Source organism: Serinus canaria, chromosome 8 (genome assembly GCF_022539315.1).
Source record: "Serinus canaria isolate serCan28SL12 chromosome 8, serCan2020, whole genome shotgun sequence".
NCBI classification, from domain to species: domain Eukaryota; kingdom Metazoa; phylum Chordata; class Aves; order Passeriformes; family Fringillidae; genus Serinus; species Serinus canaria.
In genome coordinates, this window is record NC_066322.1 from 9,445,825 (window position 1) to 9,471,625 (window position 25,801).

At 48.6% G+C, this 25,801-nt stretch overlaps 1 protein-coding gene across 1 annotated transcript in view; it reads left to right on the top strand.

Moving 5' to 3' along the window:
* Positions 1-2,051: 2,051 nt before the first annotated feature.
* ZSWIM5 (zinc finger SWIM-type containing 5) overlaps positions 2,052-25,801 on the top strand; it is a 96,756-nt gene continuing 73,006 nt past the window's right edge. The window contains exon 1 of the mRNA XM_050977151.1: positions 2,052-2,745. Coding sequence (XP_050833108.1) covers positions 2,067-2,745 — 679 coding nt within the window. The 5' untranslated portion in view covers positions 2,052-2,066. The remainder of the gene's footprint in view (positions 2,746-25,801) is intronic.

Genomic DNA, 25,801 nt, shown 5'->3' on the forward strand with positions numbered 1-25,801 from the left:
CTTTTATTGGCACTGTCTGGGGACGACGTAAGTAAGGACACTCAAGGTTGTCACTAGGTGAGCTCTGCAGCGACTGGTGACAGAGGGACCAGACAAGCTGGGGTGCCATGTCCCAGCTCTCATGCAGTCTCACCCTCTGCCTGAGCAGCCCTAGCAGCTGCAGGGAGACACAGATACCAGCAGAAATTCTGTGACACCAGAGCCCACAGCTTTCAGCATCGGAAAAGCTTGAGATTGCTGGACTGTTCTCTGCCTGGAAGGTGTGCTCCACCTCGGGCCAGGAGGGTGCTTTGGGATGGCCCTGTGAGGTCCCTCTATGCAGCCAGGGAGGGGCAGAGGTGGACAAAGCCCTTCTTTGTTGCCCCAGGACCTGTCATCACAACAGTGAGCAGAGGTGAGGGACAAAATGCTGTGCTTCTGTGGCAAGTGCTTCCTGTTGCGGCAAACTCTTAAGAAGAGCAAAATGGCCTTCAGGGTTAAAGAAATGGGGATGTGATTCCTGGGGAAAATCTCTGCGTAAACAAATCTGTGTGCAGCTGCTGCCCCAGGCCAGTCCTGGCCACTGCTAGCACTCATTACTTTGAACAAGACCAACAGCAGCAAGGAACACCTCAGCCTTCAAGGAAAACCTATTCCTGACCTTCATCGATTAGCTTGTGGCTTACTCTCTAAAATGGAGATCTCTCATTGCAGTAGCTCTGCTTGCTCTCTCCACCTGCCTGAGACCTGATTCCTTCCCTCTGTGTCCTGCAGAGGAGACCTTGGGCTTGGAGGTATCTTGTGGCAGAGCAAAGGCGCATAATTATTTCCTGTTCCCTAATTGCATCGCCCTGTTATTCCAGGAAATGTACTCTTGCTCTGTCAGTAAGAATAAATAGGAGATCTCTGCAACAAGGGAGTAACCGGTAATGGTTTAGATGTGACTGAACTGCAGATAGGAATTGGTCTTGGATTCTCAAAGCACTGAGAATAATAGCAAGAAAACTGAACTCGGAGACCTGTGAGCTCTGCTCTTCCTCAGAGGTTTGTCACTTAAATTTAGACAGGACACAAAACCAGGAATGTATTTCTGGGGAAAATCTTGGAATAGTGTCCTGCTGGACACAGCAGCAAAGTGATGGCAGGGTGTAGAGGCCCAGAGAGGTGGACTTCAGTTGCTGCAGCCCTCCCCCCATCAGCCCCACGCTGTGCTGGTCTCGGGGGTGCTGCCATCACCCTTGGCTGAAAGCAGAGGCTGCTGAGGAGTCAGCTCCCTGGATTTTTGGATGCTGACTCCGGCAGTGCTGAATATATTCATATGTCCCTTTAATGTAATCCCACCTGAGAGCACAAGAGAGCTCCTGGAAGCCAGCAGTACCTGTTTTTCATCTCCTCCCCCAAAGGCCGTGTGTACTAATGCCCGAGGACCCTGCTATGATGCGTGGGACGAGCATCTTCACTACACGGCTTTAAAATAAAAAGCAAACCCTGATGTCCATGGAAGGGCAGGACACTGCTGTCTGCTCTGCTACTCGATGTAAAGCCGTAGTGAATTGCGGAAGAGGCTGGGTGTTGATTTGTGGGTCAGACTGGGCGCCTGAACCGGGCACGGCCGGGCACGCAGCAGGAGCAGTGCCGATCCCGCCGACACCCCCGCGGGAGCGCTGCCACCTCCAGCGCCGCCGTGCCCCTTTGTCCCGCTGGCTCAGCGCAGGCTCCTGGCCCTCGGATGGCTGCGCCAGCCCCTCACCCACCAGCGCCGTGGGGACCCGCAGCCGCGGGTCTTTCCTCTCCAAGCACGGGGGAACACAGCGTCCCTTGCGTGTCCCCCTCCCGCCTGGGGACAAGGCCAGGAGGACACCGTACGGTGCCCAAGGCCATGCCCTCACCACCCATGCAGCAGCCAGGCAGGTGCCACAAGCACCGGTGCCCCGACGGGCGGCGGGGGCGAGCGGGGGGCTGCGGAACGTCCCGCCCCGGCGGGGCCGGCTCCCGGCCGGCGGGACCACCCCCCCCGGTCCCCGCCCTCTCCTCCTCCTCCTCCTCGGCGTCTCTCCTCCCCTCGCCCGGCTCAGTCGGTCGCAGCCATGGCGGAGGGAGGAGAGGGAGAGGAGCTGCTCCGCCCGCCGCTGCCCGCCGGCGCCCCGGGCCCCAAGCGCTTGTGCTCCCGGGCCTGCCCGTCGGGGGGCACCGGGGCCGTGCACCCTCGTTCCGGAGCCGCGGGGGCCGGCTCGGCGGGGCCGGGCGCGGGGGCCAGCGGGGCCCCTCCGGCGCTGCCCGGCTGCTGCCCCGCGGCGGCGGCGGGACCGGCGGGGGCCGTGGGCCCGGCGGCGGCGGCGGCGGGTCAGGGGGGCGGCGGCGGGGGCGGCGGGACCGGCAGCCTCCTGCAGCCCGAGTCGCTGCTGGACGCGGCGGCCAAGCGGGTGGCGGGGAGCTGGGCCTTCGAGCGGGTGGAGGGCCGCTTCCAGCGCATCCCCGAGCCCGTCCAGCGCCGCATCGTCTACTGGAGCTTCCCCCGCAGCGAGCGGCAGATCTGCATGTACTCCAGCTTCCAGCCCGGCCGCGCCGCTACCGCCGCCTCCCCCGCCAGCGCCGCCGCGGGGGGACCCTCGGCCGCCGCCGCCCCCGCCCCGGCCGGCGAGGAGAGCCCCGCCGCCGGGCCCCCGCCGCCCGCCGCCCCCGCCGCGCCGCAGGGCGAGGGGCTGCCCTTCCGCCGCGGCATCCGCCTGCTGGAGACCGGCGCGGTGGACAACGTGCTGCAAGTCGGTGAGTGCTGGGACGGGGCCCCCGGGGGCTCGTCTGTGTCCGTCCCCGTCCCCTCCTCCCCATCCCCTCCTGCACTTAAGCCTTTTGTCTGGCGCGGTTGTGGTTTGACAGGAAAATCCTGCCCCGGGGGCAGGGACTGCCTTGCGCTCCTTCGGGAAGATGCCGGCTTGGGGTTTGAGGGGGTGGGAGGGCAAGGGTGACCTCCCCCCGCCTCGGGGGGTGCGCCTGCCCGGGGGTCACTGGCAGCTGCCCGCAGCTTGGACGGCGTCCGTCCAGTCTGAGGGGGAAAATAAAGACCACCCCTCTTCGCCCCCTCCCTCCCCGCCGCAAAGTGCCCGTCGGGGGGTTGTATGGAGGGCACACAGCCCTGCTGCCCTCCCCGACCCCTCAGCCGCTGTCCCTCTCGCACCTCAGCCCCCCCACCCGCGCTCCCACGGGGGTCCTGTCCTTTCCACCGGGAGATGGGCTTATAAACATAATGCATCTCTCCAGCAGCTCCGAGCGTTCTTCTTTGTCCTCTCCATCAGGGGCTTTCCCTTCTTGGAACATCTCTAGGGGTGGCATCAGTCCCCGCTTTCCTCTTCGCAGCCCCTGCACGGGCACGTCCAGCGGGGCCGGCTCGGGGGGAGCGAAGGGAGCGGTGGGGGGTGACAAGTTGGGTGGACCCGCGGGTACCACCGGTGACCTGGCGTGATTCGCGTGTCGGGGACGGATGCGCACGGCCTTCTCACTCGTTCGGTGTCGAAGGGGCCGTGGGAATGACGATGGGAATAATGGCATCGTGTTTTCTCTCCATGGGCAGGTGGCTTTTGTGTGCGCTGGCGGAGGGGATTGCCGGAGAGGAAATGTTCCTCTTCCCCTGTCCTTCTAGCTCCTGTCCCCATCAGAAATCCGCATATTTTTAAAGAGGAACAAATTGGGGTGTTTTACATAGAATAAGCGCTCCTCGTTGTTATTGGAAGGGATTGAAATGCGCGTTCCCATTAAAATGACATTAGGCGAGAATTTGTTTTGCAAATGCGAAATGTAAATTCATTTTGTGCCAGGGTATGGCGTGAATGAGTGAAGGGAGGGTGGTTTTTGTTGTAAGGAATGGGTAGTTCGCTCTGTTTATTTAAAGAGCCGTTCTTCCTTTTGGGGAAAAAAAAGCTGCTTAAAAAAATAATAAAAATCCCATTTGGTACAGTTTACATTCAGAGGAGCATTATCAAAACATTTTCCATTTGAGATGTGAGAATAGGAGGCAGCAGAAGAATTCTCCTCCCACCTCTGAGGACATGCAGTGAAAATTCCTGAAGCACAAAAGGTTTTTCTCTGAGGATATGATTATAGCCTTTTTTTTGGCGTGAATTAATATTTTGTAAGGGCTGCGTTAAGATGATTAATTATTCTGTTTAAAATACTGTGAAACTCAAAACCAAATTATTTTTTTAGAAGGAGAGGAGTAGCTCTTCAGGAACTTTAAAATTAGAGGGGAGGGAAGATAATAGCTTGCTGAGGGTGATGTTTTAATGACCTGCCCACCAAGGTGTGGATGCATTGAGCTGGTGTGGGAGTGGGAGACAGAGGTGATGGTTGCCTAAACCCTGGACTGGTTCAGTACAAAGGAATTTTCTTTTAAAATCAGTTTTTAAATTTATTTGTCTTTGGAACATAGCTTTGATGAGCCTTTATCCAATTCCACATCCAAGGATGTGGCTGAGCGCTGGGGTCAGGTGCATGCAGGACATAAAGCAGAGCAGTCCCATCCCAAAGTGATGTCCAGTGCTGGTATCCAGCATCCCATCTGACCAGTCTCCCTGCACTTCCTGCTGCTGCTCTGGGTGAGCCAGAGAACAGAGAGGATGGTCCTGGCTCTGGTGTTTCATGTCCCCCCCGACAAGTCTAAACCATTTCCCTGGCTTTGAAACCAGAGCTCGCGCTCATTGTCCTCGGAGCCGTCAGCTTTTTAGATGAAGCAGCACGTTCTGGAAGCGCTCGCCGCAAAGCCGGTGGGTGATTTATCTCCTGTTTCTCCTACAGCCCGAAAGGGGCGTGCGGGATGCTCGCCATGGGATTTTGCCTTTGGAGCTGGCGGGAGGAAGGTTTGGGTCTTGGCTGTAGTGTGGATCTTCTTCACATGGCAGTGGGTGGGTGACGTGGGGTCAGACACCTCTGTTTTTGTCCCAGGAGCAGCCACGTCACAGCCTTACAGCCCTGAGCCCGAGGAGGAAAATTTACATCAAACAAAAGGCTCTGAAGGGCTGTGTTTATAGACGGCATGCAAGGCTGAGATGTCCTCCGCCAACTTTCCACATCCATCCTGTGGATGCCTCTGGAAGGTGAGGTGGAAGAGCTCCAGCCACCAGAGACACAAACACTTTGTGGCTGTGTGTGTTTGCAATTAAGATAGGAACTTGGGAACCATTATGTCTTGGGAAAAAATAAAAACTCCAACCCTGGCTTCCTTGATGCTCTCCAGCAGTAAATCAAAACTACTGTTCCTCTCTAAGGATCCCTTTAACGGACACCACCGGCTCCTGGTGCCATGACCTGAGGTTTGCACAGTTGAGATTTTCTGTTAATAAAGATCAGATGTTTATACAGTTGTGTTTCTGACTCAGACCTGTGAAAAAAATAGGGACAGTACAGATGTGAAATTCCTTCTCTGTGTGGTTGGAAAAATCCTTTTGAAAAATTGACAGACAAAATCCAGGAGGAGTGACCTTCTGGCAGTGGAGGATGTGGAGGGGTGAGGGTTGTGCTTATGGGCACAAAGTGCTTCAGGCTCTGGCTCCTTCGTGCTTATAAAGCTGGCAGGTCTGAAAAAAATATACATGCCACATTATCAACCAATAATTCCTTCATGCTTAGTAAAACTTAAACGAGGCTTAAACCCTGATCTCACTGGAGTCATTAAATTGATTTTTTTTTTTCCCCTGCTCAAAAAAAGATCTTGGATGTTGAACACAGGCATCTTTGTCTTCTTAAAAACTGCTTTATTATTATGTGTACAGATCCCGTCTTTGTGTGTGTGTGGTGTGTGGGTTTTTTTTCTTTTAATTTTTAGACAAATGACAAAAGCATGCAGGAAAGGAATGCAGAAATGCCAGGCTTAATATAAAGCATGCAACTGCACTGCATGCCGGGAATCCTAAAGGATACAAAACCTTTAACGACAGCGGTTAATTTTTAACAAGTTCACTTGCATAAATATTTATGAACAAAAGTTTTTGCACTATTATCTCTTGGGTTTTTGGAGAGAGAAAAAACCTTTGGTGGATTTTGACAGTAAGCTGTGATCTGGCAGAACAAATTCATGTTTCTCGCCTGTGCTCCCCCAGTATGTCGTAATACGGTTTGCCCTTGAGTGGTCTTGGATGCTGATGGGTGGGCAAGCGTCCCGGGTAGTTTTAGGGGAGAATTCTGCTTTTTCATTGGTTTTACAATGGCTTAGGAGAGGAAGCATCGAGCTTTGTGTTGTTCTTTGGGTTGTAACCAGCCGCTTAGGAACCTACACGGTATGTGCTCCTTACCCACAGATAAGCCTTTGTGCCCCGATGGGAAGGTATGCGGTCCAGCCATAAGTACATAGGCAGAATTTACTTTTGCTGTTAGAATAACAATGAAGCAGGGCTTTAAAATGCTCTGGCTTTGTAAACACTTGGAGGGAGCCTGTTTCTTTCAAACCTGCAATGAATTCTGGATATTTTATCTGATGCGTTGCAGGTCAGTCGTGAGTACCTTCCCATGTTTCCTAGTCTGGTGTCTATGCTGGTCATGTAGGTGCTGAGGTTTTTTTAGCCTTGCTTCAACAGCCTTCTGACTGGGGAGAGGTTAAGCAAGACCTGATACCTGGAAATGATATCTGTAAATGCATTTTAATAGGAGGAGTTCAGATTTGGAAGCTTTTTATTACACTTCAGTTTTCAGCTTGTGTTGGTCTGTGTTTGTAATGATGCCTGTTGAAATGTAGCTTCAGAGGTAAAAATACCAATGAGTTCCAATGTGGTTGAAACCACTTCTAGCTTTTTTTTTTTCCAAACTATTTTTAGGTTTTAAGCTTCTTTTTTTCATCTCCCCTAAAAATGCTCACTTTTAGGCAAGCGTTGGGTTTCCTGCCCCTGTGACGTGGTACAGAGCAGAGTATAAATTTATATCCAGTGGTGTGTTGCTTTATAGAGCTGTTTATTTTGGGGAAAACACTTTGATGGGGCTCTCTAGGGTGAATTGTGGTTGCTTTTGTTTTGTGTAAAGATTGGTCTCCTCCTGGGTCTCGGTTTAAAGCTGTATCCGGCAGGAGCAGGTTTGGAAGGAACGCCATGGGATGTAAAAGGGTTTTTCAGGTTAAATCATGGTGTCCTGTGCCTGAGTGCTGCTAAGGGAGCTTAATTTTTCTGTATCCTTTTAGTTTTTGTGTGGGATGCTTGTTGTACAACATGTATCCAATTTGCTAATTAATTTTTACTTTGTTTTTCTTTATGGGTAGATTACTCGATCCTACCCTGTATATTAAAATACTTTAAACCACATAAAAGGAGCTGGCAGAAGTTCATTAGCCCTATCATGATGGCAACTCTTGTACATTTTAAATATACATTAAGCTCTTTAGGTTTCTAATTATCTTTTTCTTAACATATATGATTAAAACAACGTATTATTAGGCATTAGAACTTACGACCTGTTTATTGCTGCTCCCTCATAGGTGAGATGTTTCTTGAGCCTGTTCTGGACTGTATTATAGAAACTGAAAACAAAGATGATGAAAACCACCAGAGTTTCTTGCTGGTAGTGCAGGAAGAGCTGGGATGACAGCTGGAATTTTAACCTTTTATTTTAAGCAGATTTATTTATTGGCTTTTGAGTCTTTTTCAAAGAGTATAAACAGATCCTGTGAGGCTGGGATGTCTTTTGAACCAGTGGGTAATTAAATGATACTAACTTAGAGGCCGGGGACCTGAAAAATAAAACACAAGAAATAAAATATTTAGTGTTGGCTTTAAGAATAAATAGGTTTGAAACATTTTTCAGAGTATGAGTCCTAGTTTCTGACTTGAGCTGGCAGTAGGAGTTTGTTCTCAGCTCACCTGTGCTTTATAAAGCTTAGTCTTGAGCTTCCAAGTTGCGTGTCATTCACAGCAGATTTTCATTTTGCTCACATCTAGGGAGAATATTTTAGGAAATATTTAACTGTGCTAAAACTGCAATAACATAAACCACATGTGCCTGCTTGCTTTGTTTTTGAAGCTTTGTGTGAGGGAATGTGCTTTGCTGTTATTTGACGCTTGCTTTGATGTTAGATGTTTTATGATTAGTCCCTCAAACCTCAGATAGGACTTTTGGAAAACTTAAATGAGCTCGTCTGTCTGATAGCTCTGCAAAGTCACATTTAGCTGTGAATTGTCTTGTGGTGTGTCAGCTTTTAATTTTCTTTGAAAAGGAAAAAGTTTAAAAAAAATAATCTTGGTAGTATTAGGATGGAAGAGTTTGAGAGCTTATGTATTTCCTTGGCATATACTGGAACCTTGCCCTGGAGGAGGACCTGGTCCATGGGGGAGGTGGAGTCCTTGGTGGTTCTGAGGTTATGTCCTGCTCCCCTTTCCCAATGGGAGACCTGCTTCCCTGGGCGTAGCTCAGATGAACAGCATGGCCGACTTGTACTTGCATTTATTTTTCAGGGGTTTTCCATTTAGGTGACATAGACAGCTTTGTGTCTAGTTGTGATGTTGGTTTTCTCCTGTTGCTCTTGAGGCTGGTAGTAGCTTGTGTGGGTGAGGAGCTGGGCATGTTTTTTTAGGGGAGCAGCAGCATCTCTTCACCCTGTCAAGGTGGCCAGGCTTGGGAATTTTCAGTGTGAAGCTGAGGCTTGTTGCTGCATTGTGCTACTTGGTGCAGGAAGTGAGTGAATGTTCTTCTGGGACTGGGGGGGTTGTGCTGTTTCTTCCAGGAGTGTGAGGCTTTGACTTTGTTCTTCTGGCCATTCTCTGAGGAGCCAAACTTGTGTAGCATCCTGGGTGAGGTGGTGGGGATGGATCCTTTGCTTTTCAGGGCTTGTTTCTGCTAGTGGGGCAATGGAAGACACCTGGACAGGTGGGTACTGGGATGGCCTCCTGCCTTTGCTCAGCAGGAGTCAGATGATGGTTGAACCTGCTTCTCTGTTAATCTCTCCATTTGTGGCTGGTGCCATGACTTTATTTTGCAAGTAGGTGGAGGTGTGGAATATTTTGAAGGTGTTAAAAATAAACTTGTAGTATGTCCTACTGTATGTTTGATGCTGTCTTTAACAGGTTGTGTCATGGCGTTGTCATAGTCCTGGTCTTCTGGGGATGAGAGGAGGGGAGGAAAGTGACTTCTCTGGGTAACTGGTTCCTGCCTCTGCTGAGCTTTCGCTTTCTCTGGCATCAGCATCAATCGAAATTGATCTGTTTTCCAATGAAAACAAAAACTCAAAAACACCAAACCTTGGCTGTGCTAATAAGTGCAATAGGACAAATCTAGCATCTGGAGCCAGGATGTGGGATGGCAGTGGGGAGCTCTCCCTGTCTGCCCCCAGAGCTGCCCAGGCTCTGGAGATGCTGTCCTTCACGCTCAGGAGAGAAGTGCTGAGCCCATTTCATTTTTCACCTGTATTCACAAGGGTTTGATATATGGGCTTGACCCCCAAGTTCTTTTGTGCTTTTGCCACAGGAGTTGGGAAAAGTCCTGATAACATCTCACAGAGAGATACAGGTCCTTTGAAACCCCTTCTTGGGGGATGTGTGTAGGAAAGCATCTTCTTGGTTTTAAAATAAAATGTCCCAGAAATAAAATGCATTTTTTCAAAGGCTTTTGTCTTTTTTATTCCTGATGTTTAAGTATGAATAGATTCCGCTTGGTTGGTATGGTGGGTGTGTTTTAATAAATGCTGAGGATTCACCTGTGCACAGCACCACCATGTTTCTCTCAAAATGGATTTTCTAGTGCTGCGTTTTAAGAGCATTTGCTTTTTTGTCTCAAGCTTATGGCTTAGGATTTTGTGCAGGATTGGGGTTAGTCCTTGTAAAATGGTGCATTTAAAGTAATGCACAAACTAATAAAACCCTGGGATTTTACTTGTCGCATTGTAGGTGCGTGTTGCCAGGGATTTTTCTTCTCTTTTTTTTTTCCTCATTAAAAACAAAGACATGAATGTGCTTAGGAAGCAGATCTGCTGGGATGCCAGCTTGGAAGGGTTGCATGTGGATATATTGGTCCAGCTTGTTGTCTGCAAATGTCCTGCTGCTGTTGCTCCTGGGTTAAAATGGGGCAGGGGGGTCTGTGTCCCCCTTGCCATGCCCTGCTTGTCACTGATGCCCGTAATGAGCTGCCTGCACCTTCACCACCCAGCTCGTTTGACCGGGGCTGCTAATCATTATTGAGCTTTGCTCAGCAGGATGCAGCGTGGTATCTGCCTGGCTGCTGTCCTTGCACCTGGAGACAGTGCCAGTGTCCCTGCAGCTGCTGGAGTGGGGGGATTCCCCGTGGGAACACCAGAGGCTTGGTGTCTGGGACCTTGGCAAGGTCAGGGCAGGTTGTGCCCCTGGTCTGGATGCTGACCAGTAGCCCTGGCCTCTGTCCTTTGACTGATACCAGCATGTTGGTGACTGCTTTGGGACCCCAGTCACAGGCATTCCTTGTTACTGGTGCTGTGTGGTGTTTAAAGGCTGGGGTGGCAAGAGGTGTTTGATGCCGTGCCTTGTGTGGTTGCCTTGATGAAGATGAGTGCCCTGTCAAAGGAGTGGCAAAGCAACAAATGCTTCCTGAGATAAATAAAATTTCCATTAATGAACTACAATGGCTTTGGGTGCCAAATTAAAAGTGTGTCTGGAGGATGAAAAATAAATGCATTTTCTCTCTCACTCACTAATTCTCATATTTTTTGATTTTCTTTATCATCAGAAAGACATTTTTAATTTTTTTTAAAGCCAGTTGTGTTTATTTTGGTAAGAGTTCATTGGCTGCTGTGTGTACAGAAGCTTTCTCTTGAAAGTACTGAAACTATATTAAAAGTGCTTTTGGCTGTCATCTTTTATTTTGCTTCTCCTTCGTTCTTTTCCCAAAGCTGGATCGTTGCTATATCAAATGCTCTGAAACTGTCTGGTAGTGTTTTCCCTGCGGTGCTCCATATAAACTGGAAATAAAAAGCGAAGAAATTTCAGGATTTGGATTTCTGCAGCTTTTCCCCCCTCTGTGTGTGTGTGTCTCATTGAAGTCTGAGCAGCTGTCCCCATCCGCACAGCCTGCTGATAGCATGCACAGATCTGTTTCTTGTGATTAAAAGGAGAAATAATTCCCCAGTGTTCAGAGGGGCTGAGGGGTGGGTGAGTGAGCACCCAGGGAACAGCGGGTCTTTCCTCCTGCCTGCCTCTGCCTGCTTGGCCCAGTGACCAAGGGAGCTGGAGCCCCTGGGTTTGTCCTTGTGGCTTTGTATCCCAGCCAGGGAAACATCCCATGCCGTTGGTGGTGGGCTGTCCTGCTGCAGCATCTCCACCCCGGGGTGGGCTCCTGAATCCTGCACCAGCGACCTGCAGGGGCCCCGTGGTTTTTATTCTTTTCTGAGGGTGTCGAAACATTTCGGCAGTGCTGCAGCCGCTCACTACCGGCGTGCTTTGAAAAATGCCCAGCAAGTGTCAAGCATCTGTCTGTGAAGGGGGAGGAATCCCCCCCCGTTATTATTTTCTCCCGATTGTCCTCGCTTGGTGTGGCTTTGGCTATTATGGGTTTGTAAAATAGAACTATATATGACCTTTTATCTTACAAGAAATAGGTTAAGCCATTTTTAAAGAAAGTGGTGGAGTCAGCAGTGCTGCTAAGGAGATGCTTTCGCATGGTTGATAGGCTGTGAAGCCGCTCAATGGACTTTGGTTTCAGAGACAATATCTGTTTAAATTAATCTTTGTCAGATACATGCCACTGCAGACAATTCAAATTCCATTTGCTTTCTGATCTCATAACAAAAAAGCACCTTACACTGGTTCTTTTATCGGAAAATTAACTTTTGTCTGTGTGTCCTGGAAACAGGGGTGGCATAAAATCTAGTTAAAAGGCTCTGTTATAGGAGGATTCTGTTTCTTTGTACAAGGCAGACTTTTTTTTCCCCTTCTTTCCCCTGTGTGCATTTAAAAAGAAGACGAGTGTTTGAGATAGATTAAGGAGAATGCCAGCAGATGGACCGATTCTGTTGTTGCTGCTGGCAACCATCTAAGCAGCCATTTTGAACAATGCTGATACCGGGGTACTGATAACACAAAGATGAGGATGGGATAAATATCCAGCTAGTCCCTTTCTCCCCGCCTGCTCCTCCTCCCTCCCTTTCACGCCGCTGCTGCAGCCCTGTTATTAGAGAACCTGATTGTTTCCAGAGAAATGCTTCATCCTCTTAGCTCGGCTGGTGGATGTCTAGCATTGCTTATCTCCTTGATTTTCCTCATGGTTGGGGGAGATGCTGGCAGGTCAGCTTCTCCCAGGAGTGCCCACAGCATTGGTCGTAAGTGGAATGGGAGGTACATTTGGGTGTTTTGCAGTAGCAATGCTGTTTTCTCTGCCCCAGTAAAGCATGGGGTGGTTAGTCCTTCCCTTGGAAGTGGAGACAGTTGCCTTCCATTCTTGTGAACATTTTATGTGCTTAATTACAAAGTGGGGGGCATGAGATTGAGATATCCTTTATGCCAAAGCAATTAGTATGGGGAAATGATTGTGAATTGAGAGCATCCCCATTGCCTGGTCTCTCTATCCCTTTCTCCCACTCGTGGCATTGTCTTGCTCTTGGGTATCTGGGTCATGTTCATCTCCTGGACCTGCTGCTCTTAAGGTCAGTACCAGTATCTCTTTGGCCTGCTGGATTTTTGACCCTGGAATCGGTGGCCTTCTGTCTCTCTGTCTGGTTTCCCAGCTCCAAGGAAATAACCCTTTAACTGATGAAGAAAACCCAACCAAGCTTCATCTTTTCCTAGCAAACAACAAAAAGGCTGGTTTGTGTTTTGCAGTTGGGCCAGAATGAGCATAGTGCTGTTCAGAGAAACCTACTGTGCTTTGCACTGAGTTCAGTGTGGTGTAATGTGGTCACGAATGTGGGATCTGGAGAGTTGTCTAGGTAGCCTTTAAATGTTCCAGGAGCGCTTAAGGTGGGCAGCAATAAGCTGGTGTATTATTCTTGCCTTGCACAAGTCTGCAGACCATGGGCTGAAACTTTCATCCTTTGACATTGCAGCACCTCTTAGAACTTTAAAGGGAGGCAGTGCTCTAACTGCAGCTTTTGGTCCTATTAAAACTTCTTTGGGGTTAAAAAATGTACAGATAATCTCAAATCTGTGTAGAATAGAATCATGGAACATATATCTAATTATACACCGTAGATGGAACTTTACTGTAAAGCAGCAGATGTAAGGATTAAAAAAAGGAGCTGGGCAAGCATCTTATGGTTTTCCTTTTTAATTTGTCCCTTGTGTTTGGTATGTTTGAGGCAAAAGTTGCTCCTTTTTTTTTTCCTGTTTGGAAGTATCTTTTCTGTATTGAGCCTCCCCTCTTTTAAGCCTGCCTTATTTGATCTGTAAGATGTGAACTTACCATATTTGAGGTACTTGCTAAAACAAGGAGCATCTGGCTTGAAAGTAGAAAAATCAGGCTGTAAATTCCACTTGGAAATGTTGTCATGGTGTGTTGGGAAGTTGTTGAGGTCAGCCGAGCTCTCTAAAGATTTGGACTGAGAAGCTGAGGGTCTCACTAGGTTGTCTTTGAGGTTAGCTGGCATCACTGACAGATGCTTTTAGAGCACTCAGAAGGCTCCAGTCCCTGTGTTGTCCCCAGTCACCTCCTTTTGTGGCTTCTGCTATATTGCTTCACCTTGGCTGGCCTCCTGTTGCATTAGGATATGACTTCTGGAGACCGGAAAATGGGTGAGGGAAAAAGTGCCTGTTTTAAGCAGATACCTTCTAGGAAAGGTGATGAGTGGGACAGTGGAGTGTGTTCTTCTGTCCCTTTGGCTCGTGATGAGGTCAGACCTCAAAAGCTCTGGCAAGTTTTGGTGGAGAGGAACCGCAAACCAGTGTGTGACAAAGCATGATGGTGAACTTGGGTGGCTTCTAGTGTGCTGCTTCTGCTCACTTGCCACCTCTGTGGAAAGTATTACTCACCCACAACAGGCACAAAGGCAGTGCTTGTGAGGATGACCAAGAATGAGCAGTGGGGTTTTTACAGTACTTTCAAGCTATGCCCTCTGAAATGGGGCAGAGTGGAGCTTAGCCCTGTTCTTTCCCTGAACCCCTGGATGACATGGAAGAGTACATTGCCTCCCCTTTGTACAGCTCTCTTCATCTCCTACTGCTCTTGAGCTTGACTCAGTCTGCTTTAGCTTCAGGGGACCCATCCCACTACATAACATTCAGGTTCTTTGGCTAACCCTCCTCAGGAGTGCTTGATAGCAGCCAGCTGTTTTGAGATTGAGGAGTATATTCAGTGGTTTATGAGGCTGCTGATTTCATCCTGACCATATTGTTGGGGGCATATGGAAAGAGCGAGTATCTTCGTCTGCATCACTGTCCACTTTGAGTCACAGTCCTCATACAGCTCAATCATCCATTGTCTCTAAAATTCATTGCAGTGACATGGTTTGAAAGGTTCCCATGTGCTGTGCTTTGCTTAAGCTGGAAGTTATTTGCCAGTGGCTCACAATGGGCTGCCTTCCCTGTGGGTATCTCAGAAGGAAACTGGAGGTGTTTTACAGCTGGTGCTGTACTTGCTGGGAAAGGGTGCAGAGGGAAATTTTGCTCTGTTATCTTTCTGTCTGTGTTATGATGAAAATTTTCTGTGACTTAGGCTCTGAAAAATCATAAAAACTGAGTAAAACTAGACAGGATACAGATGAATGGGTAGTTGTTTCTAGTCATGCCTCAGTTTCTTAACATTCCCTATAGAAAAGAGGGATGTGGAAGGATGACTTAAAGGGGATTGATGAACGATGCATTCCCTGTATCTGAAGGGCGCTGGTGATGTTTTCCCTTGCCTGTCTGGTTTTTGACTTGGTTCTGGTGGCTCCCAGCTCAGCCCAGAGCCTGTGGTGCAAACACTGTGGGAAGGCCTGATGCCCAGGAGGGTTTTTTTCCCCCCACCCGTTCCCACACCCACACAGAGGTAGGCCACAACAAGGTTTCTTGAACTGAGGTTTGATGAACCATTAACCTAAAAATGCCCTTAGTAGGAAGAAAATGTTTCCAAGGCCGAAAAATCTTGCAACGCTTCTGAAGTGGGAATGGGAGCTGTGGTTTGCCTAAGCAACTTTTTGTGCTCCTGGCTCTGCTGTGAGCTGGCTGTGCTTTGTGGGTGCAAGAGTATGTTGGGGATCTTGCTGAGATGGGAAGGCAGCCCTCCAGGGCTGGGTCAGCCGAAGGGGCTGCCTTCCAAGCAGATGGCGTTTTGGCGTGAGGCTCAGCAGGTTTAAGACAGGATGTCCCTTTACTCCAGAGAGCTGAAAGTATTGAAATAAGTAACAGGCTGGGAATGTCTGAATCCAGTTATGAATTCCAGGGGAAGAGGATTTGGCAATGGCAGGATGTCTTGTGGGCAGGCTCTGCACTGGGGCTGGGGAACGCACCTCGGTGTCCCGTGGGCTCTGCTGGGAGCCAGGTGCTGGCAGGTAGCCCCTTCAGGGCATGCCAGGTCTAGTCCCAGTGCTGAAGGAGACCACTGGCCTCCTTATCCATTGCTTCTTCTGTTCTTCAGTGAGGGGAGGAGCACCTCACTGGAAAGATGGGGGCTGTGGTGTCAGCCAGACATGGCTGTGTGGGGCTACGGTTGTTCAGCCATGGCTGTGGTGTGGTGGCACAGTGAAATAGGCGTGTGGTGGCTCTGGGGGTGGCCCAGAGGACGACCTGGTGGCTGCAGTGTGTGTGAAACTGGAAGATGGGGCTGCCCTGGGAGGCGGGCACAGGGACACATGGGTGGGGGGAAGTTGATTTTACTCCAGAGCTGTATTGGTGACTGGGACTCAGAGCCTGTCTGTCATTGAGTCCCAGTGGTCACATTCCCGAGGGCTTTCCTAGAGCTGCCTCAACAGCACGGGTGACGCTGCAGCTCAGGAAGGAGCTGTGACAGCAGGATCCTGACCCTATTTTCATAAATAGTAACAGCATCTCTAAAGGCTTCGAGGGCTTGGTTGGGAACGGAACGGCCGGGTTCCCCTGTGTCTGGCAGTGGTCAGCAGCAGATGCTTGGGAGGAGATTAAGAAGCAGGGCTGGAGCAGAGGGATGCTTCCCTGGTGTGAGCAGTCTCTCCAGCCACAGGGCTGCCCTGGCCCTAGGCTGAAATGTGGATGCAGAAGGAGATGGTTTGTGACAGCAGCCCTGGCCCCACATCTCCTGAAGCACTGGGATTATCCCTGAGCCTCCTCGGGGCGTAGCATTCCTGCTGTGGGCGTCAGGATGGCCCTCCCTGGCACAGACTGCTGGCACTGCTCTGGGAGGCAGCAGTGGTGCAGCACTGGTGGGGCTAAAGAGGCTTTTGGAGAGACCAGCACTTCTTCACCCCACTTCGATGCCATCCTGGATCTGCAGGCTGAGGTTTGGGACAGGAAGCAAAGGTATTAAGAGCTGTGGATTTAACAAGGTGTGAGGAATATGTAGTAAAGAAAAAGGTGCAGTAGCACCAGTCTCTATTTTTTCCTTTCTTATTACAATCTTCTAGATGGTTTGACTTTGCTAAATATTTTAGCACTTCTCTAATTGTAGGACAAGTTAAATTCCCAGTGCTAATCTTTCAACAGAGTTAGCAGTCTGGAGGCAGCTGCAGCTCTCTGAAGGGCTGCCTCATCTCGGGGTGTCTGCTGTGTGTGTCTGGCCCTCTCTGGGATGCCCAAGGTTATCCATTGAGGAATGGCCCCTAGTGTAGGGATATTTGCTGGAAAGAAGCAGAGCTCTTCAGCCTCCTGGTTGCAACTTTTTAACACATGGCTTGTTTGCTGTGGGTTGCAGTGGAATTCGTAGCCCGCTGTGGAAGATGCATCCAGAGGATGTCCCATGGACCACTTTGGATGGAAGAGCTGCTGCTGGGTAGATCCTGTGGGATCTCTTTGCCTCATGGGTTTTGGGCAGCATTACTGTATTTGGAACATGCAGCGCTCTCAGGAGGTTGGGTGAAAGGTTTTCCTTGGTGTTCAGGAGAAAGTGTTTTTTCTTTAAAAGGGTAACTTGGGGTGAGAGAGAAAGAAAGAGAAGCAGCCTAATCTTGCAATTTAAATATATTTAAAGATTCCTTCTGTTTAAGTTTGCTTCCTAGCCTTGATCAGAAGGAAATGCTGTTAGCTACAGAGTGGAATAAATCGAGGGCACCCTTATCTGTGCAAGATAAATTACTATTGTTTAGGAAAGACACTCCAGGGATTGAAGAATTTAATTAAATACACAGGGATTATGAATATGCATGTAAATTAGACAATCTAGATATGACATGGCTACAACTGCAGGGAATTGTTCAAACTTAAAAGTGTAATCATTCTTTTTATCGGGGTGTGGGGAATGGGTAACAAATGAGAAGATTCCCTTTCCCATTTCCCTCTGCCTCGGCCGGTCTCAGGTCATTAGGCAGTGGGAATTACCCGTCGCGATCAGCCCTCCAGAGCCCGCAGAGATGATGGCTGGAGCCTTTCTCCACCCTAATGAGCCACTGCAGGAGCTGAGGGAGAAATGGGGGTTGTGGTGAGGGGCTGCCACTGCCATGACCCAGATAAGGGGTTTGGGAGGGTGGGGGATGTGATTTGCCTTCTGCTGAGGCAGGGGAGGAGAGTGCTGTGGGCAGGGTGTGCGCTGCAGGCTTGCTGCTGGCTCTCCTGGTACCTCCCCCGGAAAGAAAGATGCTCTCCAAAGGCATGGAAACATACATGCTGTGGTTTCAGAGTGTCTTCCTAAAAATCAAGGGGCTAGGGAGTGCAAATATTGATTGGTCAGCTTTTCTGCCTTTTTCTGGTAGTTTCATAGGGGAGCCGCCCTTCAGTATGATCACTGCTGTCTAGAAGGCAGTATGGAAATCACAGAATTGTTTTTTAGAGACTAGGATCAGTGTGAACAAGAGAGGAAAGACTGAAATATTTCTTAAAAGTCAAGACACCTGAGGAATTTACAATGAAATGTGGGAATGTGCTTGTGCTGCCCTCCCTGCCAGGTCTGGGCTCTTTGAAGCATCCTGCTGATGTGCTGAGCCAAGGCAGGTTCTTCAAAGGACATTAACTGCAGTATATGGTGCTGCCTTGAATGTGTTTAATTTGCAACTCTTAGAGGTGACATCTAATAACAATGCAGGGAAATATTTTTCTTTTTTTCCCCTGTGTCTCCTTTGTTTGACTTCACCTCCATCCTCTCGGTTTCATTGTTCTGCTAAAATCAGATTTCTCTCTAGTTTGAGTCCAGGACCTGCAGGTGAAGAAATAAATTGCTACAAGCCCCCCAACCTGTGAATTATATGTAATTTTTAAAATAGGCAGTGAAAGGTGGACATGATCTGACTTTGAACTTGACTTGTTTTTAAAAGAAATAGAGAGACTGGATCTTGACTAGCTGCTTTTCGCCCCCTTTCAGGTTTTTGCTTTTCAGTTGGCCAGAGCTGGATGAGATGGATCTATTCTGATGGCAGGTCCCCATCAGGACCCCCATGAGCCGGGGGCAGGAGCAGAGCTGAGCCTCTGGATGGCTTCCCTGGGGACCTGGGGGTGATCTGTAGGGCCAGACCCAGGTCTGCTCTGGGTCACCCCTCCACGGGTAGAGCACCAGCTTCTCTCACCTCCTCCACCCCCATCGAATTGAGGCCTTATGGTAATCAGGAGCTCAGTCCTGTCCTGTTTGAGCCACGTGGGAACAATTCCTATTTATCACTTTGAAAAGTGGTTGATTTTCCAACCCTTGGCTCATGGGTTCTGATTAAAAAACAACAAAGAAAGAAACCCCCTACATCTGACAATGTGAAATACTTAAAGCCTCCACACTGCACATTTTTTCAAAAACCTTCGAAGACCTGCTTTTTATTTTTGTCAAGGAAAAATGTAATAGGAGAATATTTGTATGGGTGCACAAGTGCATAGAGAGATTTGAACCTTTGTAGTAAAGTATTTCTAATAAAAATTTAATGTCCTCAAGACAGTGTTATGGCAGCTCATTACTACTAAAGGTCATTTGAAGAGTATTGATCCTAAATGTTACAGCTGAATGTAAACTTTGACTGTTACAGTTATTAATGTGTATTTATGATCTATGGGATATGTGTAAAGGGAAAATGAGAATCTAAATGGTATGCTGAGCTCATTTGCTTTAGGATTGCCAAAGGCTGAGTTCATGCAATTCACCTCGATTTTAAGCATGTCTGTCATCTTTGTGTTACATGGATTGAACCTTATTTATTTTTATTTTTTTTTTAGCTAGAAAAATCCTTTAGTCCTGGCCTAGAATAGGAATGCGTTCTTGAATTTTTGGTTGTGCCCATGACATAGCCTGAGCTTTCTATCTGTGCCTAAATGTATATTGGGGAGCAGTGTTTTGCATTCAGCTTCCATGCTGACACAGAAGTACCAAGGGCTGAACTTTGTGTGTGACTGAGTTGCAAGCATAAGTAGGAGCTCTGAGGTTTTTAGAAGGTTATGCCACTGAAAAGCAATAGTGTTTTCTTTAAAAACTGAATTAATTAAAAATGTTAATATTGTATACTGAGAGAACGAGTGGTACTATATTTATATTTTTACTATACTGTAATGCACCTATGTTTGCACACTGGAGGCAGAAAGGCTGTATTCACAGGGAATTTTAAGGCTCTTTGTATTAAAAAAAAAGAGAGAAAAATAGACAAGAAACCTGTGGTGGTAGGAGGAAGATAAACGGTGCTTGTGATATTTCAAAGTCACATTAATCTTTTTTTCTTCCCTTTTTTTTCTCCTTTTTTCTTTTAATGTATGACTTTCTCCAGGGAAATTGTCTCCTCATGACTGCAGCGGATTAATGTGCACAGATCAGCTCCTGCATTATTTTTCTGTTTTGACAGAGTGGTGATTTTTATATGCACGTCCCTTTCTGCTGAGATTACAGCTCATGTTCTTGGAGTTTGGAAGAGTTCCCTGCCAAGGAGTGGCAAGGAACAGGAAGCAGCCATTCGGATGCACGGTGTTAGCAGGAAGCTCTCCGTGGGTGCAGAGGCTGTGGGTTTGGTGGTCAGCATGGGAGCCTGGTGGAGTTGGGTGAGGGTGAGTGCCCACAGCCAAACCCTGCTGGACATGCTGGGACTCATGGCACAGGGTGCTCTGCCTGCTGCCCTGAGGGTGCTGATGTGGTTTGGTGAGAATTTCGTGCTGGTAGCAAGGTGTGGGCATCCAGCAGTACAGAGGAGCCAGTTTTGGATGGGTTTGTGACTGCATTGGGAGTCCTTCAAAAGATCCTGCTGCTGTCCAAGCTTGTTGATGTCAGCTTATTTATTTTAAATTGCAGTTAAATATATGTTTTTCTGGTGATCTCTGGTAAAGTTGTGCTTAAACAAAAATGGGACAACTAAGCCAACTGTGGCAAACCTATGGGAATGGAACAGGTTTGGCCTTTCTTCTCTCCCTGTGGCTCCCACAGTATCTCTGGGCACAAACTTGACGTTGCATTTCTGATGATCATTGCATCCTGTTTTTAATGGTTTGTCTAGACAGTGCTGACATAACTATGAAAATACTTTGGTGACCTAGTCTAGAATTAGTGCACATGAAGAAATCAGCTCTTGCTTCTGATGTTTGCAATCAGTTTGAATGACTATACTGGAGCACAGCTTAAGAGGGAGGCAGATTTGGAATTGCTCCAAAGAGCAAGTCGTGAGCAAAACACATCCAAACAAACCCATGTGGTAAATATGCATTGTATAGGGACAATGCCAAAATGCAGGTTAGCCACAGCTTGCCTCGGAGCTGTGTGACAAGTTTATGGAGTCTGATGTAAGGCTGGAGTTCCCCCTTGGATGGCCCAAAGTTTTTCTGGGAAGCACGTAACCCAAACTCTGAACTTGGGCTGTGTGATGCTGTGCCTTGTATTTGGAGAAACTACGTCAGCATAAAAACAATGTGTTCCTTCCAAACATCAGCTGTATTGTTGACAATGCCTTGGATTAGGAGTTTGTAAACTTTGGGACCAGTGGTGTGTCCAGTCAGTTAGCTCAGAAATACCTGGCACATCAGTGCTGGTGACTCTCAGCAGTTTAATGACACTGGACTTCACTGGCCTGGTTTTGAGGCCAATTTGTGTAGCACTATCTCCTCCAGAGTGTATGACCTGCCTTTACTAATCCCAGGTATTTTAAGATAACATAAGCCTCCTGAGCTATAGGGACTATGTGGATATTTCTACAAAGAAACCCATGTCCAGTCATTTGCTGGTGTGGTGAGGACTTGGACACCCTGAAACAAGGGGGAACTAGAGAGGTTCTTGGTTGTAACAGCAACAGAGCTGTGGGAAAGATTTGGTTTTGTTGGGGGTGTGTAGGGCCACCTTAGTGAGCTGGATTGCTGCGCTCGGAGGGGACAACAGCACATTCCCCATTCCTGTAGTGCAAGGAGGGAAAAAGGAGGCAAAATATGAAATGTTGTGTTTATTTGTAGGGAAAATGAGTCTGGCAGAGCAGTACAATGGTTCTAGGTTTCATGTTTATCTAGGTAGCACATGGAGGCACTTCCCAGATGTGGGAAAGCTGTCTGCTGCCCCCAAGAACTCCCTCTCTGTGTAGGAACGGGAAGAGGTTTCCTGGCAGCATGAACAGAGAAGGAAGAAGAGGACAGACAGAGTGTGTACAGGGGTTTAGCTCTCTTTAAGGTTGAAGGAGAGGGATGGCAGTGCAGGTGGAGCCAGGAGCAGAGCCTTGTGCCAAGGCTCTTTGGGGGCTTGTGGGTTTGTAGGAATTTAGAATGGAGAAGTCCATCTTGTAAGCATGAAGTGTTGCTTTGTTTGTCCAGCAGCTGTTTTTATTCTTGGATTGCCGTGTGGAAACATTGGAGCTGCAAGTGTCTTGGTGGAGAGGGGCAAGAGCAGGAGCCCTTGAGCTGGGCAGTGGGCGTAGGGTGAGGGCTGGTATGCAGTGGAAGGTGTCCCCTCTGGTGTCCTGTAGGATTTGTTGGTGCAAATGCCTAAAAATTCTCCTCTTACTCTTCTTCTGCCTGGAGAAGCCCTAGGGCAAGCAAGAATGAAGAAAGATGGCCAATGAAACCTATGGATGTGACCTCAGTCTGGCACTGAGGAGGGCTGGAAAGGTCTCTCAGGTTGATATCTGCAGGAAAAAGATGTGTGGATTTATTGAGGAGGGCAATTAGGGATTTGAACAGCTTTCTGAGAGACCCCTCCTGCTGCAGATGGTTGGGGGTTGTGTGTGTGGGCAGCACTGACCCTGCATTGTGCAGAGGGATGTGGTGGATCCACCTCCCTGCTGCCCTCTCTGTCTGCACTGGCATCTCCCTGTGTGGGGACAGCAGTAGGGTGGAGGATATGTGCAGATGTGTGCAAGACCCAGTGTGCAAGGGCTTGATGCCTGGTGATGGTGCAGTGACTTTCTGTGCCCTTGAGCCTTTGCAGAAGCACCATTGCAATAACCGAAGGCAACCGGTCATGACATTTTGAGGCTGGTGGGGATCCTGGCCTGCCTGCCTGCTGCTGTTGGAGGAGGTGTTTCATGACTACCATTAGTTACGTGCTTGAAGAGGGAGGAAACAAACCTTTACTGAATTGGAAACCTTGTGAAAAGGTCACACTTCTGAAAAGCTGCGCATTTTAAGACTGCTCAGCTCTGCAAAGCTGCCTTTGAACTGGAAGAGTGGGAGTTTAACACCCCTGCGACAGCTCTGGGCGTATTAAACCCACAAAGCAGGAGCTGGAACCAGCCTTGGAGTTTAACTCTTGCCAGGTGTATGGTCTCACAAGGGGAGAGAAGCCTGGCCCTGGTAGGTCTCCAAGGAGAAGCAGCATCAGTGTGAACCCATCTGCCACACATTAGAGTATCCACTTGGGAGGGAAATGGTGCAATTGGGGAAAACAGTTGTTACTCAGAATTAGTGGACATGTGAGGATACGGCTTCCCAGGAACTGTGCTTCTACGGTGCCAGTGGAAATACTCAGGTTTTTAAATTAAGAGATAGGGTAAATGTATTTCTTCTTGGTTTTGGCTGCTATATTATGTTCAGTCCCCTCTGTCTTGGACACTCCCATGTTAGTAATTTACTTCTATGTAACAAAAATGTCTCTCTCCTAGTTCTTCTTCTTCGTCTCTTTGGGTACCTGTTTCTTCCTTGTTCCTGTAAATAGCCAGCTTCCCAGAGTGCCAGCACCCCCTCTTCCTCTATCTTCTCTCCTTTGCTGTGGCAAGGTTTGCTCACCCCAAAGAACAATGCTAGGGATCACTGTTTATCATCACCCAGCTATTAGCATAGGTAAAATGTTCATTACTGGCTATTAGTTTGAGACTGTAGGTGCTAATGGCCCCATTCCAGAGGGCAGCAGGCACTTGCAAAATCCCGCTGGTGAGCAGAAATTGATTGCTATTGATCAATCAGTCTGGGAGCACCAGACGGATGTTTTGAAGAGCATTTAATAGTGCTTACAGGGCAGCTGCTCCCTCCTTATCTTTTGGACTCTTTTGAAGCTTACAGATAAGGAACTCAGGCTGTTCCTGCCAAGTCAGGACCCAGTCAAGTGTGCTGGGCATGGGTGCCCTCGCTCTCTCAGCTGGAAGTTGCCCTCCATGCCTTCACTGTGAGGCACAAAAGGTACCTTAGCCCACGGTCAGGGTCTCCTCACACAGGGGTGTGATTGTGTCAGCGATGCTTCCTGCATCCTAGTGAAGTGAGTGGGACCTTCCTTAGTCCCTGAATTCCCTGAGTTGCGATGCTTTGCATCCCTAGTGCAAAGTGAACTGGAGAACTGCAGGGAGAATGTTTGCTGCCGTGGATCTAGGCCGTGGTGTTTCTGAAGAGCTTGCTCTTTTGTGGTCATCTCTAGCTGAGATGGTCACCTGCTCTTCATTGCTCTGTGTAGATGCTTTGGGAGTGGGATGTGTGTTCTCCTTACAGATGTTTTTGTGCAACGCAAATCCATAACAGAGCTAAGGCAGCAGTGAGCTTGCAGATGGTGCAGGTTTTGGTAGCCATGTCTGTAGGCAGCAGGAGAACCTGCAAATGCTGAACTGGCCATCTGAAAAAACAGTTTCCTGTTGTCTGTGGTCTGCTCAGGCTCAGAGACAAGAGTGATCCTGCGAATCCAGCATCCCACCTTCACTGTGTAGTTTTTTTTTTCCTATGGCTGGTCCAAGGGAGACTTTGCTGATATTCCCAATGGGTATAAAGTTTCCCCTGCTTCTGTGCCCTTTCCATTCCTTCTCAGCTGAGACATGCCTCAAGGTTCTGAAAGAGTGGGACAGGATTGAGAGAAACAGGAGATGCTGCAAACAGAAAATGCTGCTCACGATGTAGCCTGATGGCTTATGGTTTTGGTGAGAGCTCAGGGCATTGGGAAGAGTACAAGGAAGTGTCTGAAGTGAAGACCTGCTTAAAACCAAGAGAAAGGAAAAACAGGGAGTATGAATGGATGGAGTCCAAGCAAGTTTGACCTCTGCTTGTCTCTGCTCAATATCTCAATCACTGGGCACCATGTCCAGTGGGACCTCTGACTCCTGTGTGTGAGCTGACGTCATTGTAATTAAATTGTGCCTACCTGGCTTGGATCCTGCTGGCATAAGGGATTACTTTGAAGAGTCATCTATGCTGCATAGGCTCTGGGCTCACTGCTTCTTGTATCCAGCACAGGTTTTCCCACGGTGCGTTTTCACTTCCCCCCACCATTTGCAGTTGCCTATCTTACCTGCATCCCAGCGAATGAGGCGGGAAGCAGATCTGAGAAAAGGCAGGGTGAAATGCCCAGCTTTGGGTACCCCACTAAATATTGCTTGTGTCTGTGTGAGGCTGGGACTGTTGCTTGAGGGTCAAGCCATGGCAGGTGAACACTTCTTGCAAGTTAATAAATCAATGGTGTGTCTTTCCAGGCTGCATGTTGCGGGCCAGGGAAGAATTCTTCATGGCAATGAGTCACCTGTTTGTGGCCCTCTGGCAGAGCGACTGCTGTGCTGCCTCCAGTCTGCAGCCCTCCCTGTTCAGACACCATGGGCTGGAGAAAGTGCTGATGCAGCCTGCAGTGTCTGAAACACGCCGTTGCCATCTGCCTCCCTGATGGAGTTGGAGCGGCTTCTTTTTTTAACCTGAGTTTGCTGAGTCTTGACTAATTAGCTGCCTTTGGAATTTGTAACATAGAAAAATGCCTGCTAAGTTTGGGATGGAGTGGGGGTGCTAGGGCACTGTACAGTCAGAGGTTTGGTTTTTTTCTAAAGGAAAGAAGTCTAATTAGAGCAAGAACAGATATGCAGTAGTCTGATTGGCTCAATTTCTAAATTTGAACCCCAAAGGCTTTGCTGTTTCTGAATTCAGTGAAAGTGGTAATTTCTCTAAACTGTGGCCTTACCTGGTCCAACAGTTCAGTGTGTTTTCTTAGGGGAGGGAGGTCATGTCCTCTTGCTGGTTTGTGGGCTGTCTGGGGAGTCCCCTCAGTGTGGCACTTTGGAACAAGTTGTCACCATGCTGGGAATGGGTGTGAGGTGCATGGGGATGTCCATGGTGGGCTCATACTGTGTTCCAGGCCTGCTTGGAGACTGTGTCTGTGTTCCCTTTGCTGAGGATGAAGATGGGCACTTTAGGGATGGTCTGACTGGAGAGGGAGGGTCCATGAGCAGTCAGGACAGAGGGTTTTGTTGCTTTGGTCCAGAGTAGGAGAAGATCAGTCCTGGCTGAGGTGGCTCAGGGTAGTTGATCTTTCAAGAGTTCTTCTGTCTGTATGACCCACAAGGGTTCAAAGACTATCTCTGCTCAATCTTGTGATCGCTCATCAGGAGTGATTTGGAGTGTGGTGGGAATGTTTCTAGGTAGGAGAGGAAGTCCACTTGCTGTGAGAAGGGAGCACCATCCACCCTGGGGTTGGCCCCAGACTCACATAAACAGTATGCCGGAGCAGCCTTCACTGCTTTAAAGGA